The sequence below is a fragment of the Excalfactoria chinensis genome, chromosome 6, assembly GCF_039878825.1.
Source record: "Excalfactoria chinensis isolate bCotChi1 chromosome 6, bCotChi1.hap2, whole genome shotgun sequence".
Classification (NCBI taxonomy): domain Eukaryota; kingdom Metazoa; phylum Chordata; class Aves; order Galliformes; family Phasianidae; genus Excalfactoria; species Excalfactoria chinensis.
In genome coordinates this window covers 4,108,383-4,125,796 of record NC_092830.1, presented here as the reverse complement: position 1 = coordinate 4,125,796, position 17,414 = coordinate 4,108,383, and the positions used below count along the sequence as shown (strand labels likewise).

Here is a 17,414-nt window from a genome sequence, read left to right as displayed (position 1 = left end):
GAGGGTATTAGACTTGCATTACATTCATAGAGGTAAAGAACTAATGCTTCTTCAGGAAGGGCTTGGCCTTGCCCCACCTGCCTGTCAGCTGGAATACTGAGCATCCTTACAGCTGCTCCCTGTGCTCGGCTGCCAGCACTCTAGACAGAGGCCAGCAAGCTCAAGTCTGTCTATTATGGCAGTTCTTCCAAAGTCATCGCAAGTTACTGAAGTGGGAAATCTGCTCCTGACCTTAGCTGATAAATCACATCACAACTGAGGTAAAAACACACACTCCCCTTTATAAAGAGCTAAATGCCTTTGTCTGGTATTCAGCGTATACGAATTGCATTTGTATCGCAGTGACTAAGTTTATTTACTACTTACAAATGTCAACAAGTCACAAAAAAAGAATTTTCGTCCTCTCTTGTGATAAGAATATCAAAAACCTGAAGCCTGTGATTGCAAGCTGTTAGAAACAAGCGTAGTGAGAAGTGAAACCACATGCTACAGCATGAAAAAGCATATTAGGCACCTCAGAGGCGATGTGATGGAGAATTAACAGATCCACTTAGTTTCATGGGAGAAGGTATTAAATGCCATAAGGATGAAAAAGGCTATTGTAAACAACCACGCCAACTGTCAGAATCACAAAAGGAATGGCAAGTCTTCTGCAGTCTTTGTTGTTGCTGGTGTTCTAAAGGTAAGAGAATTTAAAGAAATCCTGTAATCAAGGTGTAGAAAAGGAGGCAATAAACACTGGGAGACACCAAGCCTGGTGATCTGCAGAGAAACAGAAGTGGAACTGTGGGTGCTGCGTAGGGTGCAGAGAGTGTTTGCCTAAGAGGGGCAGCTAAGCATCCTGACTTGCTTGGGTATGATGACATGGAACCATTCGCTGCAGCCTTATGGACCATATTCATTAAATATCTCTCAAAGATGATATAATCTCTTTGGGAAGACATAGATAATAATAGGAAGTCCGAAGCTTCAAGTGCCTGGTAAAGTAAATCTTTATCTCCTGTGTACCTCAAAAATCCTCCATTAAGAACTTACACTTTACTCTCTTCCTGACTGAGGACTTACTGCAAGATTATCAGTACATTTGCATTTGTAAAGAAAAATGGTGTACAGAAAATGGGGCAAGCATAGAAAGAATGTAGGAGACAGGAGCCTGACCTTTTGCAGAGCAAAATGTAGCAATAGTTAGTTATCCAAATTCAAGCTTCCTGACAACCTAGTAAGAAATTGCACATTGCTGCCCAGTTATTTGGGAAAAGGAGTACCCTTGAAGGAGATTGCAGAGAAATACTAATAGACTAATAGCTCTGTTCAAAGTGTTGTTCATGAATCCTGCTTAAAGAATACCACATAGTTTATCTAATTTGTATCCTTTACTGTACGATGGAATCCATAGTGAGAGCCCAGCTGAACACAATTACCAGCTCTGCACAGTAGGAATTCACAGAGAATACTTCACAGAATCACAACTCCACTCTCCACTAAGGAAGGAAGTGGAAGAGATGTAATAGATTCAAATGGAAGAAGGAAAAGCGTGTGATGCTTCAAAATATTTCTGCTACTGGGACAAACAGACAGCTTTATTCCCTATAATATATCCTCTGACAGGGAGGCATCCACATTTTGGCTTAAATCTCCAAAACTCCTTGCATTCTTCCTCAACCCTGGGGCCAACCAAGGAAGGTGAGTTTGCACGTGTTCACGTTAAAGAGCTGTTGGTTAGCTCTGCAAAGAACTACATCTTTTCATGAGCAGTTCAAGCTGGTTAGAATTGATCGAATAGCAAACCCAAACTCCTCAGACACTTCATACTTTGTTTATGCTTACACTGAATTATCTGGGCTGTATCCCAATGCCAGCTGCTGGATATGAATGTGCTTGCAGTAGCTCTCCTCACTAAAGAGGACTAACTATGCTGCTAGAAGATGGCATGACCTGTACATGGTTCATACTTGGCTGAGGCACAGCTCTCAACCTGGAGCTTGGTTTAAGTCCATGACTGTATCAGCAAACTCATGCTCTGTTGCATACCAGATGGGCCTATTCTTTCCCAACGTTATTATACCACTGTATGCTGGCATCGCTCATTGAGGATACTTTTTAAAGGGTCCAAAAATCTGAATAGTATGCTCCTAGTATTTACGAGAGCTCTTGAAGTGCAGTTGTTGCAGATATTTACCAGTTCATATACTTTCTATTCCTCACAGACTTTCTGGGAATGCTTTCAATAAAAGGATAATGTGAAGGAGCACAAAGCCACATCTACACCACACTGTAGCAGACCACCTAGCAGCTGTCACACCAAAGGCTTTAACAGTACTCGTGGTGCCTGACTATGTCAGGATGTGGCCATTCTTCCTCACCTGTTTTTATCATGCTGATCAGAGAATGGGCAAAATAAAACAAGATTGCATCTTCTTACAATGAGGCAGTTCCAGAAAGCCTCCTTTTCATACCTACCAACCTCCATATTATTATTTCTTTCCTGACAATTCTGTTGTTTAACTTGAACAGCTGATCCAATTTCATTAAAAAGAGAAGGAGCAACCCTTCCACCATATGGATGTTTAATGAACCTTAAGGAAGGTCCAGCACTTCCAATTCATTTTTCAAATACTGCCTTCTGAAATAAGGATTGCCAAACAAGGCAGTCCATATCTTAGGACAGTGCAGGAGAAATGGAAAATGTTTTAAGATCAAATATTCGGAGCTTTTAGCATTGTGTATGGCTTCTTACTTCAAAGAAGCTTAAACTGGCATAAGAGGTGAGATATCACAGGGACAAAGGTCTAAAGATTTTTGCATTCCCTTTTGCAGCAATCCAAACAGCTGCAGAAATAAAGAGTCAAACCAGAAGAAAATGTGAATTTATAATACATCTCAATAATTGTTCAAGAAATGAAATGTGGTAGGGCTTTTTTTTATGGCTTTTAACAGCAATTCTGATGCATTTACATAGATCCTCTCATTTGAGGAGATTGAAAGTTGTCTTTCAAACTAAGTAACAAAAATGAATTCTTTTTCTGAAGTCCAGTGAAAGGTAAAAAGGAAAAGTAGAAATAGTGAAAAGATAGTACTGCACTGAGACTGGTCAAGCTCTTTAATGCCCCAAAACACTTGAAACACTACCTGCTACATGTAAAGCTTCTTTCTAGGGTGGTGCAATGTGCATCCATTATTAAATGTAGCAACCTCTGCCTTGAAATACAAGGGCTCTTTTGGAATAGACATTGGAATTGTCATCAAGAATAATCATAGAATCATAGAATGGCCTGAGCTAAAAAGGACCACAATGCTCATCCAGTTTCAACCCCCTGCTATGTGCAGCATCACCAACCACCAGAGCAGGCTGCCCAGAGCCACATCCAGCCTGGCCTTGAATGCCTCCAGGGATGGGGCATCCACAGCCTCCTTGGGCAACCTGTTCCAGTGTGTCACTACCCTCTGTGTGAAAAACTTCCTCCTAAGATCCAACCTAAAACACTCCTGTCTCAGTTTAAAACCATTCCCCCTTGTCCTGTCACTGTTCACCCTTGTAAACAGCCATTCCCCCTCCTGTTTATATACTCCCTTCAAGTACTGGAAGGCCAGAATGACATCTCCCCAGAACCTTCTCTTCTCCAAGCTAAACAAGCCCAGTTCCCTCAAGTTTTCTTCGTAAGAAAGGATAAGGAATGTAGAAAGAATGAGGAACATTAAGCAGCTGTACTCAGGTTTGAACTAACACAGAGAATAGAAGGCAGGGTGAAAAAAAACATAATAATGAAAACACCACTAGTTCTATTATGAATAGGGAGAAGAAAAATAATGGAGAATCCTTCAGGAAAAGCGAGGAGGACAGAACATAAGGACGACAGATTTCCCATGTAAAAGGAGTGCATGGATTAGGAAAAACGAGGCTGCTAGGATTTCATAAAGCAAAACCCTTGAAAATAACAACCCTCATTTCCTTAAGTTTCTGTATTGGTCCCTGGAAATAAGACGAACCAATATTTCTCCCCAAATCCATGCAAAGCTGCAGATGGGAACCTTCACTCAACTCCGGAGTGACTGCAGCACCTCCACAGCAGTGAGCCCTGGGAAGCTGCCCACCAGCACCCGGTCTCTGCCTCACCCTGCAGATACACATAGGGCATTGCCTTGGGCTCTGATGGGGAGATACCCAGCCACTCCTAAGCAATACCACTTCAAAGCCCTTTTCTGCTCTCTCGTCAATTTCTCCCCCTTTTTGCCTGGTTTTCCTTTTCTCCAATCTGCCAAGATTTGTAAATATTTCATGAACTGCCTACTTGCATTCCTGCACTGAAATCTTGCTAACAATAGAAACCATTCTTGTCCTGCACAGTTACACTACATCCTGCGCAAGGTCATTCTGCATTTCTTTCTTAGTATTTTTGCTCCCAGAGGAAAAATCCACTAATAGCAAGGATAAAACTGCTCCCTGCTAGTTGCTACAGGAACTAGAAAATGGTGTGTTAATTATCAGCACTGAGAGCTCTGGTTTGAACAGAATTAAAAGCTGAAAAACAAATCTGGCCTGAAATAAAGAATAATCATGGCTTTAAATGTCTAATATTTGGAATCCACAAACGGCTGCCTCAGCCATTATAGCTGGTGTTATGGCAAAAGAAAATGACTTAAAGTTTGCAGATGTGTTTGTCAGATGCTGAGAGGACACCAAATAGTTCTTTGTGATGACGGGTTGAGAAAATACTGCACTGGATTACAGTGAAGAGAAAAAAAGTGTTAACCATGACCCAGTTTGAGTGTTAGAACAAAAGAATCACAAAAGCTCTTTGCAAATTTACCGTCACAAACCAGCAACACTCCGAACAGCTTGTTTTAAGGGCAAGAAGTAAAATATGGAGGAAATAAATGAAGTCAAACAAGGAACTACGGAAAGTCCCCTAAACTGTCCATTTAGTGAAGCTACCTTCCCCTTTGTGAGTTTCTCCTGAATCACAGTAAGTGACAACAACAGCATCGGTTCTCCTACAGAACAAAACCTCTGGTGAGCACAAGCAACTCTCTAAGTCTTGCTCTTCATTCACAGCACAGAGGCTCAGGTCAGACTGCTTAAAAGGGCTTTCATTTGATAATGTAAATCAGAAGTAGAAGCATCTGTGGCTAAGAGGGCATGAGAACTCACTTTTGCTTGACTCCCATTATTGTGATGGAATCTGGCAAACAGGGTAGTTGTTCCTTGAAACGAAGCTAATGGCAATTTGCTTGACATTTCTTAAGACTCACAGTTGAGATTATTTGTTTATAAGAATTAACCACTTATAAGGGATTCAATACACCTTTCAGCGTTTCCTGTTATACTCCAATTTTAGCTTTGCTAGGAACATCATTTTCAATTGTTTCAAAGCACTGAATGCGTATGAAAGGGAGGAAGGAGAAAGCATGCGTTAGAAAATAATGTGCATCAAGGGCTAAATATATTGGTTGTCCTCCATTTCTTTGTTTAAAATTAACTGCACATTTCATCATTGTGGGATTCTATTAGCTCACGTATAACTATGTTCAGAACATGATTAAACATGTTTCAAATTTAGTTTGAACAGATTGCCTTCTACTATCTGAAGTCCCTTTGTTTAACTCACGACCCAGGCAAATGAGACAATCAGCACTGCCTAACTTGGGCACTAGTTTTTTAAGTATAACTTTAGGTCTCGGTTCAGAATTTACTCTGAATTAACTGTGTCTCATCTGTACATTTTTCCCATAGATCCATGAAGATGCTGTATTGAAAGGTTCAAAATCACTCAAGATTCAAGGCCCCCACTCCACCTTTAAACCACACTTATGAGCTCAGGTATGGAGAAATGCTCCAATAGACACTTTCAGTGTTGAATACAAAACTAGGGGGCTCAGCAAGCTCTACTGCATGAGCAAAATGCCCCAGGGTTCATTGAAATAACTTCTCTTAAAAAAACTCTTTGCTTGGTGTTTTCCATTAACAGTCCTGATAAAAAAATACTTTATGAAAGATGAGAGAATTCTCGTTTCCATTGCTCAGATGCTAATAGCAACATGGTGATGTTCTGCCATAAGCGGCAGGAATGCAGCCAGGCTATTAAATGTTGTATCTGGCAGGATTACTTACATTTTGCAGCTGGACTCGGCTTTGTGCCATACACTCTGACTTTGCCATCATGCTGGAAGCATTTAGGCTGTAGGTTTTCCTAGTCTGTGTTTCTTTCAGCTGTTCATGAATTTGCTTTGTTTGGTTCCTGCAGAGAGAAATAAAACTCATGTAAGAAAGAGCTAGTTTGAACTCCTACTATAGCTATAATATTTATATAACTAGTGGGCCTTTTTTTCCAAACTTCACCACATTGGAATAACCAGCTGAGTTAATTCACCAGTGCCTAATATTTCAATGCGGCGCTCAAGAAAAGAGCTCTTCTCTCAAAGTCTTCTATTCTCAGATTACTCCAATAGCACACGGACTGTTCTAGCACAGAAATCTGAAAGAAAGTTTACCTATAACATATTTAACAATAGCTTGCAAGGAGGCCTTGATATTAAAAAGAGCATTCTGCTCAGATTTGGAACGGAGATTCTGGCAAACACAGCAGGCATTTGTCTCTGTGTGTTATAAGAACTGTGACGGAATCAAGCATTTCTGCTAGCAGCTCATTAGACTTCACCTACTATCTTGCATACATCAGCTTTTGCTTACATGCTTTAATCTGGAAAAAATATCAATAGTGTATCTGAGGCTATTTTTGACATATTACACTATGATCCACTATGTCACAGCTGACAATGCCTCTAAGATGAATCATTTGCAATATTCAAGAGATAACCATATGATTAAAAACAGCTTTCTCTTTCTGCCATATTATACTGCCAAACTGTGTTCTAAAGTTCTACACATTATTGTGGATCAGAGGCAGAAAACTCTATTTTAAATAAGTATTTTATCTTCTGCCAGTAGGTAAAGCTCAGTTAAGCAAATATAGTCAGCAAAATATATTGGAGGTCTTTAATCGCAGACTGTTCTTTTGGAAAGATAAGCTGTTGGAGAATGTCAATTCTAAATGAGGAACATGTCCCCAGTAGTTCAATTCTTTCCTTCCTACCTTATTCTCCTCAGCAGATGCACTGCATGCAGCAATGCCACAAAGACCCCGGAGCCCACCCAGCAAGGTCAATGACCGGCCAGCAGCAGCAGCCCTGCTTCTGGACATTAGCTGGTGCTGAGCCAAATTTCAGCAGGCATCAAGTGATTTCTAAACATTACAACTGAGATGCTAAAAAAAAAAAAGTAATAAGCTAAGAAAAAAACAATTTAGTAATTAGTTTACCTTTAGCGTTCATGCAACCTAATGTTAATATTAGATTTATGCATATTTATTTTGCCAAAAGATAAGATGCAGGATTATAAAACTTGAAATTAATAATTCAAAGTGACTGATTAATATATTTATTTCACACTTATAGTCTTCAGAACAAATGAGCCTTCTGTGTTCGACTTCACAGATATTATGCAATTAAGTATTATCTTGGCAAGAAAATGAAGTCACTGGTCATCTATAACATCCTAAGCCATAAAGAGAAGCCCATTGCTTTTTACTGTGGTCTCCCCTCTGTTGTTATACACTTAAGAGTCATTTCTTTATTCCTCTGAAATGAAAGATTGGAAGGTTATAGTGTTTAGTTTAGAAGTTCTAACTTCCTCAGAGAGAATATATTTGTAATAAGGATTTTTAATGCAGCGGTGCATAGCAAATCACGTATGTCTAGCAGCAGGTATTATAGAAACATCAGACTAATAAAGTCAGGGTCTGCTTCTTCAAATAAACATCCTTTCCCCTGCCAGACTGTATAATAATATTTGATACAAGTTAAACAAGAAGATCGTCCCCCAGACAGGAGGTATGCTTGGATAACCTGTAAGCATGATGGAGACACATCTGCATCGTGAAAAGATCCTGAAAATCTGTTTTGCTAACACAGGTAATGGTTGATTCATTTTAACTTGGCTGCTTCACCCTTAACTTCACTTTTATACCCTTGGGATGCTGGGCAGTGTCAAAGATACAATACTGTTTTATGTGGCCTCTATGCAACCCAGTGTAGGCACTCTTATGTGCACCAGGAGCTTCACATGGGTGTTCAGATCAAGAGTGATGAACAAAATGTTTCCTTTAGTTTCCAGTGACTTGGAATCACCCTTTTAAAGGGAGTCTCCCAGGCTGACCTGTACTGGGGTGAGCCTGGTAAGCAACCACGATCACCTGCTAAAGTTCGAGTTGAGGCATTAGCAGAAAAACAGAACTCAGACTGATGAATAGTTACAGTGACACTTTCCAGGATTTTGTGGGAATGGTGCTAATAACAAAAGGGGGAAAAAAGCCTCACGAGCAGCGAGAATGTTTAGGAAATCAATTTCAAAGGCAAGAGAAATTGCAGTCTTACTTAACTTCTTCAGCTACCGTCATCTCCAGCTATTTCTGCATAGCCACAGCATTCCCACCTCTTGCATTAGACTGGGCAAACTCTACTATCTCACCTGCCCGGTCATCATGGATTTGGTTACCTAGATAACTAACAGGCATGTCGTATCCTCCCATGAAGGTAGGGACAAAGCAGTAAAAAGACTGACTCTTTGGACAGTTTGCCAGATGGAACCACAGTCGGGGACTTAGGGATTAGGATGTTAACACTGCTGTGCTTCCTGTCTTTGAATGGATCTCTTGAAAGAACTGAAGTCACTCATTTTCTCAATACTCCTCAAATTTAAGACTCCAGAATCTGGCACAAGTACATTCCAGCTCTTCCCAGTGACTCTTAGCTATCAGTTTAAAACCAATAATAAAACAGAAACCTGAAATAGAAACCACTATGGTTCTGTGAGTGCAACTTTGATGCATTATTTCTACTCATTAGTTTGAAAAATAGCTCTCCCATCCCATCACAACTGTGATATTTGGAAGGCTGCTCCTACCCAGCTCTCCACCATTCCCTCCAACACTGCATGACAAAGAGGAACTCAGATTAAAAAAAAAAAACAACAACAAAACCCAAACATTAGTTATTATGAATATTAGTTATTCATACCCCCTTCAGCAGTTAATTTCATGTTCCTCCAACTGGCTAACCCAATCCGCCTTTCCTGAATCTCTACTCACCAGTAAAAGTTCTTCACAGGAAGACCAGGAAAACCCTATTCACTCCCTCCCTCTCTCTCTTCCCCCCCCTCCTACATTCCAATTGCGTGGCAATATAGTGGTTTCTGCCAACAATTTAAGCTAGAACCAAGGAGTCTTCAGAGAGGAACTGCCCCACCACTGAATCCTCTTGGTTAACATCCTTGTCAGACTCTGGGTCAAAAGAATCATTAAATGGAATCCCTCAAATCATTAGAACAGGTAAGGGGGATAGAAAAGACATGAAAATAAATGAAAAGACATGATAGAAAAGACAAGCTGAAATCTTGACTCAAATCATGCACATAGTACTGCTGAAATTTGTGCAGGAAGGGGGGTGGAAATAAAACCTGGTGACTTTTTCAGAGTGCATTTCTCCTTTTCCTGAGAGAACTGTGAAAACATTATTATTTTTTTTTTTTCCTATAGAACTAGTTTTTATCAGATTTCCTTCCTATTAAAATAAATCTACAGTATGTATGTGTGTATTCAGATAATCATCCAAACTTCTAAATAGTAGAAAACTCCATATTCTTGATGCTCTGCCACCATGGCTAGCCTCACGTAGGTACTATCTATATTGATGCATGTTCACTCATTAACTCCAGTTGGAACAGAAATGAGGGATGATGGCCATACAGGACATATTTATAAATGTAGTGGCATTAACAAGCATGCCACATAATTGCCATGAGGTTTGTGCAACTCAAATTACACACACAGTGATAAATATTAAAGACAATGTTCACTGGGGGAGATAAAGAAAAACAAAATGGAAAGTGTTTTCCTTGAAAAAAGTTTAGTACAGATGATTCCACCTTGGTTGTACCGTTCACATTCCTGCGCATTAGAAATACTCAGTTATGCAGCTTACATCATCAGTTCACAACTCTCAGCCAATGGCTGCCGTTATCTGCGAAGAACTTGACTGTTCATACATTGTTATCTTTTGCCTTTACTCCCAGCATACTAAAGAAGAGGGACATTAAGGAAAACAAAATGCAGAAAGAAAAAACAAAACAAAACAAAACAAAAAACTATCATAAACCATTTAATTTCAAAATAACAAAGTGATTAATGCTGATTATTGTCCAGAAAAACAAATAGAAGGGACACAATCTCTTCTTTCCTGGTATCAGAAAACAAGAAGGCTATGCAATACTTCTGCTTAGGTGGTGGTTGTTTTGTGCGTAGGGTTGTCCTGTTGTTTTTTTTTACTTAGATATTCTAGCCATGGAGAACTGTTCTAACCTGTCTGGAAGTAACAACAGCTTCAAAAGGAGGGGAGAAATTGAAGAACCGGAAAGCAGTAAAAAGGACGGAAGCTAAAAAACAAACACACTAGACAAAGGCTCTTACTTTGTTTTGAAGTAGAACGCTGCACAAAGCATGCCCACTACGACTATGCCAAAGACGATACAGGAAATAGACAGCACCTGGCGCTGGTAAATTTCTTCACTCTCTGTGAACAGCAAAATGGAGAATTATGAAGGCATCAGAAAACATTAATTGTACAAAGTGGATTTCTCTACAACATGGTTTCACTGCTGATGGACAAATATGTGAGATTTTGGAGGTCTGAGTCATCCAATTCCTCAATAGAACGGATACTTCTCTGAATCTCTCATCTCACGGTCTCCTAGGAAAGTTTTACAAAATGGCTGCCAAACACATTCAAAGATACATAAGCATAAAAATAAGGGAAGTTTAACATTTTCTCTGCCCTACATGCCCTTTTCCCGCTTTTGAGAACATCATCCTTTCGCTGACAATAGAATAAAGAGCCCTACAACCACAGAGCTTAACTGGCTTAAGGCAAGATCCATCAGAGCACTCCCAAAGTCCCACAAGACCCAGGAGTACATTTTTAGTTACCATAAAAATGTCAGGTTTTTTTTTGATATCGTAGTGATTCTTAAGTAAAATGTAAGTCAGTGAAAAAAATAATTCAACCAACTTTGGATTCCACAGACTATTATGCCACATTGCATCATGGCAATCTGTAATTTTCTGAAGTAATTTCCTTAATACATCTCATCACCTACCAATTCATTTCAAGACAGGAACAGAATGAATGTAAAAAAACAAAAAGAAGAAATACAGCTAATAAAACAAGAGAAAGCTCTCATTCATGACAGCAGACAGAAGCTGATAAGCAACTGGAGATTCACACACTGAATTTATCAAGAGCTCCCTAAATGCTCTATTATATTTCCATTAATTCAGTCACTTCTATAGTACAAACTGCTGTAGCACTGTTACATTTTAGGGTCAGTTTTCCAAAACACATAGCACATAAAATAATCCTTTCATTCGTGAATTTGAGGCAGAAAACCAGGGTGTAGGATTATCAGAGCAGGGTACAAGCTCAGTACACTGGCAATGCTTCATTTCCTCTTAGGATCAGAGATCTCTAGCACAGAACTCCTGCAAACATGCATACCAGACTCATGTGTTAAGTGGGTGACAGCAACTCCAGGTTCTAGGTGTGTACGGCTCAGGGTTCATAAGAAGAAAGAATGTATGACAAGAAGATTAAACTGGGCCAATAGTGGAAAAAACATAATTTAACTGGAACTTTGGTTAAATACTATATTGCCTTATTACAACAACTAAACACTACGTACAACATCTTAATCAGTACTAATTAATTATTGCCCAAGCAAAAAAAAACAAAACACACAGACTACTCCACTCCAGTGATGTTACTAAACACTTGGAATTTTCAAGAGCCATTTGTCTCTAGCAGAAGCCCAATTTCCCTATCATAAGCTGTTTCAAATAAAATTACAAGAACCCAACATTTATTTCTTAATTACTTCTTTACTTGCTCACTCAAAGAGTAATACAATGATTCAGAAGTCATTTCTAAGATGCACAACATTCTCAGCTCCTGTTGCCTTATTTTCCTCATTTAGTTTAGAAATTCTAGAACTCGTACTGCTACGGTACTGTTTTAAACACAAAAAGAAGCAAATAGGGTGACTTAGGAAGTCTGAAATATAGCCAGAAACATAATTAATAAGAAAATAATGGTGATATGGTAATAAAATAGATTTCATGAGAGCTTTAGCCCCATTCCTTACAGCACAAATATACTTTGGATCTAGACAGTAAAATCCTATGGCAATGAACTGTGAATCTGGGGCTTCTTTTTCCTTGTTTGTTTTCACTGCTGTGCATAAATACAGAGCAATCCATCCTCCATTTCCACTACAATGCATGAAGGACTGACCTCATACGTTTCAAACCTTTACATCAAGGTGGATCATGCTGCAAACAGTTAAAGAATCATTCAGCTCCATAACTATCAATCTATTCTGACTCAATACCAATTTCAGCACATTTTGCCTAAGATCACAAATAAAACATACATACTTAGAAACAGTAATTTCACTCAGACATCGCATATAATTTAAATATATATATATATATCTACTGGGTTAAAAGACACTGATGTAGGAAGGCCTACTTTTGCTTTTCTGTCAGTGTAGGTCTCCATTCAAAACTAAATTTCTTTTGTTACTTTGTTGGGCAATAGCGAGTTTCATATAACTATGGTCTTTTGTCAGTCCTGAATAGCTATCAATATCTTGTTAAAGATGCTTTAGAATACATTTTACCAAGATAAAAGCACTTCAGAGACTGGACAATATTGCCATGCTCAAACAATTATGTTAAGATTTAAGTCTTTTGTGTATACTGTCTAATCCCTGTCATGTCACCAGCTTTCAAGACATGCTGATCAATGCTTTCTTTACTTTCTGTTTATTTTGTATGGTGCATATTTAAAGAACTAGTGGTTGATTAGCTTTGCTCCATTTCTTAGACACAGTTGTTCATTTTTCATATCCTTTAAATCCATGTTTATGTATTGGAATCCATCATCTTCCATCTCAAGCATCTTAAAATACAATCAGTTTAGGATTTCTCTATTCTCAAGTCTTTCATATCTGTTTTATTTTTCCTTTAAAAACAAATCAAAGCCCTTCCTGTTGTTGGAAATTTAAACTGAGTCTCCCTGCAAACTGTGAAGGTCTCCTCATTGCTGACATACTTTAAGTCCACCATTGTTCTGAACTTGGACAATACAACTGAGCTCTCAGTAGCCAAGATGTGCAAATGAGGGCCCTTAAACCTAACACAGGATAAGCCGGAGAGCTTCAGCTGAGTGCTGCCGAGTGCTCTTGCTCGTATGGAACAGAACACTAATGAAAACAATGTGCAAAAAAGAGAAACAAAGATAACTTCTCTCTAGCTGTAGATGCGCACCAGCCTAGGCACACACGTATTCACATACTGAAACAAACTACCCAAGGTAATCTGAAGCGTGATTGAAATTATTAGATGTCTCTCTCTACTCACAAATATTCATACATTCCTTGTGAAACAGATTACCTCAATTATATTTTATTGAAATAAACACTCAAGGGAGATATCCTCATTCAACAAACAGATAAGAAAATGTTGCAGCTAAAGCCCCAAACTATAAGCTGATGCTGATATTCTTGGATAAACCAGCTATAACTGCAGAACAAAATTTCCATTGAGCATTCAAATTATATGTATACCAACAAACATACAACCAGCTGAACAATGAAACTGATTTGACTATTTTGTTTAGTGAAACTTATAGAAAGAGTGATCCATTAAGACAAGACAAACACGTGTGGAACATTAAGCCTCTCATGACACGTTCTTGTAGGCAAATCCTCATTCACCACATACACTATTTACACATCCGGCCAACTTTTATTTACATTATCGATTCTTTCTCATCTTCGTTGTCACAACAAACTTATCTCACCTTTCACCTTGGCCCTTACATCCCTTCCAGGCTAGAATTCAATTTGTCACACCTTTACTACTCCCTTTACTAAGCCTATTTCACACATTCGCTACTGTTATGAAATATAAAACTGACTATTGGTGACCTATGGAAGCAATGTTTCTTCTAGTGATCACATTACAGTCAAAAATAATCTATCTGTCACTGAAAAAAGTGCATGTCATATTCCAGGTGCTATGTTTCTTTTTGATTCTCCTGCTCTTTAAAATTTACTCTTAAAGGCTGTCATCTGTCTGCTTTATGCATGTGGAAAGACCTGCTGAAGCATCACATAAGATTTCAGAGATAAAACACATAAGATTGATATTTTTCTCATGATGGTTACTAGTGAAGAATACAGTGCTTTGGTTGTATAAGTAAGTTGAAACACGCCTCTCCTTTGTAAATTTGCTATAAAGGGAAGAATATGGGTATGGGCTCCTTGAGAAGGAACTGTTATATTTCTATCCATACAACTTAGAAAAAAAAAAGACCAATTAACAAAAACAGATTAACATAGGCTTCACTAGCCTAATCCACAACACTACTACCAGCCATCATCACTTCATCCTCCAGTTTTATTGTGTTTTCTGAGTTCATTGAATGAACTTATTTCAAGTATAAAGAGCTGCACTGGACACATGGCCTAGTGAAAATTTTAACAAAACACAAATAGTATCTTCCATATACCTCACTAGCATCATTTGCAACTTCTAACGTCATTGGTGTCCTACATCCTCAGAGGACTGTATAGAAGTCTTCTGCACAACGAAGAGAAGGACTACAAGGAAAGTCAATACACACTGAGATTTCCAATAAAGTATGGATTATCACAAATGAAAAAAAATGATTAGTTAAGAGTATATTTCCCAATACACTTAGATTTTTATGTGACAAATCCCAAACCATACAAGGCATTCTAAATTTAATTCATGGAGAGAATAAAAAAAGATTGCAAGTTCCACAAAACAATCTGTGACCGCCTCAGCATCAGACTTTCAGCTCTCCCAAGAGTTTTCCATGTTCTTCCACTTGCAAAAACCTGCCGTACAGACACACCACCATATGCTGTGTCTTGTTCTAAGGCAGAATGATTTAGCAGTTAAAATGCAACAAGCCGCAGTTCACAAATTTCTTTGACCTTGGGTAATTCAAGAACCTTATTTCCATAACCATGAGGGTAATACTTCCTTCTTCTATTTCAGAGATTGACATGATAAACTTCAATAAATCCTCAGACTCTAAATGAGTGAAGTCTATGAAAATACTTAAAAAAAAAAAAAAAAAAAAAAGACAAAACTGCCCCAGAAGAGTCTGCTCAAATTTCATTAAGAGCATATCTGCTACTTCACATAAAATGCCACTTTTTAATCTAAGATACCTTTTGTTGAGTTTTCTTCCTTCAACTTCTGTCTGTGTAGAATTTCTCGTCTGGAAGGGCTTCAGAACACTCCAGTTCTCAAGTTAGGAACGGAAGTTTGTATCCAATATCACTTACAGAAAGGGCAGTGTCAAGGTTAATTGCACGGATTCACATTTCAGAATAGAATCAGATCAAGATAACTTCTGCTGGCAGAAGTTCATGAAGCATTTCATAGTTGTAATAGTTAACCTCTCTTGGGAAGAGCTGATTCCATGATTCCGGCAGTAACAAAGATTAAGAAAATACATTTTCTTAACGTCTACAGCAAAAGGACCTTACCAAGAGCAAAGTGAAATAGATGTAGTTCATTATCTATTACAATTGCATGACATTATGCAATGTTTGACTATTGACATTTAATCCTAGTGGGATCATTTTCTGTGTATACAGAGGACAGAGAAAGAACGGACGATTGCTCAACCTCTTTGAACAAGCTCTTTTTGAGTGCTTGATTCTACACTATTAATACTGCATTAGCAGGAGTTTTGCATGGAATATTAAAAATAAAAATGAAGTAATGAATTAAGCAGAATGTTAAAAACTCATCACAAAAAAGGGATGCAAAGGCAGACGACTCTGACCCTGAGCTCTCTGAGTCAGTTATTTCAGGTTGGATAGTGAAAGGTAAAGTCTCATAAAATTAATAAACCAAAATTTCATGAAGAAATAGGTCCATCAAACCCACTCTTAAAATACAAAACAAAACACAAGCTAGAAAATGAAGTTACGTTCCACCCCTTGTTTCATTCTATCTTCAAAAACAACAATAAAAAAAATCCAACAAAACAGAGATGGGTTAATGTTAAATAAGGATGTCTAGAATATTTTACAATAGGATGGAACATGCTGGCATTCCCAGTAATTGCTACTTGTTATGATATGAGTATCGGATAAGCACTTTTAAACAGCAAGATTGCAATTCTGTAGGTAAATTAATTTTAACTTTGGCTTCCTAAGAAAACAATCATTTCCTTTTATCTGCAGGCAACTATAGTTTTTGTCAGCTATAAAAAGCGTTCAAATCAAGCAAACGTTCAAAGCCTCAGTTAAGTACTTCCAATATAATAAAGGTATTAAACATTAGCTTAAAGTAGCTCCATGGGCAGCTAGAAGTTGAGAAGCAGCTTTTCCTTTTTTTTTTTTTTTTTTTTTTTTTCTTACAGAAAATGTTTGGATGGGAGTTTTTCCTTTGACAACCAATAAATAGGGCAACACAATTCTAATCTGAACTAATTTCATCCCACTTCTAAGATCGTTAAGATTAATCATTTATTAACAAAATTATCTATGCAAGTCTCATCAGCCTCTGTGTACACACTCATTGCTAGTACAGATCTAACAAACTAAGAGTTAAAAACATTTGTGTTTTAGTAATTTCAGCCTCTTAGCTGGTAGCTAAGGCTTGAAGACAGATAATCAAGTCTTACGTCATGTTTGTTCACTGAGAACCAAAGCTTTAAGTATCTCCAATTTCTACTAATGCAAATTTAACCATTTAAATGAGGTCAGTCACCATAAGACCAGTCTCATTGATGGCATCAAACTAACCACAGAATGCCAATATGTAAAAAAATTCTAGTTTGACAGCAAAACGCCAAACAAAACAGATACTCTGCACAGTTCAAGCTTCCTTTGAGCTTCTAACACTGTTTATCAGTCTCACATGTGATAATAAGAGATTCTGATATCTCATATTATCATATAGTTTTGAAATCATTTGAAATTTGGGTAATAAAATCTGCGTAAGCGCAAGACACGACAAAATCTGAATGATAGTCAAAGGTCTTTTACTGAACAAAGGAACCTGCAACATTTCCTGTGCTGCACTTAAAAGCGCTTCTACACAAGTATTGCATGAGTTAATACACATACATAAATACAGAGCTTAACCCAAGGACTAATGCAAGTGCAATATGCACCAGATCAGGTACATAACCATTGCACTCCAACTCAATGCATGTGTAACTCCACAGTTTTGGAGAAGACTGTTACATAAACACAT

The 17,414-nt window shown here is 38.1% G+C and overlaps 1 protein-coding gene across 1 annotated transcript in view; it reads right to left on the bottom strand.

Moving 5' to 3' along the window:
- NRG3 (neuregulin 3) overlaps window positions 1-17,414 on the bottom strand; it is a 344,050-nt gene that overhangs the window by 20,574 nt on the left and 306,062 nt on the right. Inside the window, exons 5-6 of the mRNA XM_072340660.1 lie at window positions 10,521-10,623; window positions 6,110-6,236 (exon numbers count right to left, since the gene is read on the bottom strand). Coding sequence (XP_072196761.1) covers window positions 6,110-6,236; window positions 10,521-10,623 — 230 coding nt within the window. The remainder of the gene's footprint in view (window positions 1-6,109; window positions 6,237-10,520; window positions 10,624-17,414) is intronic.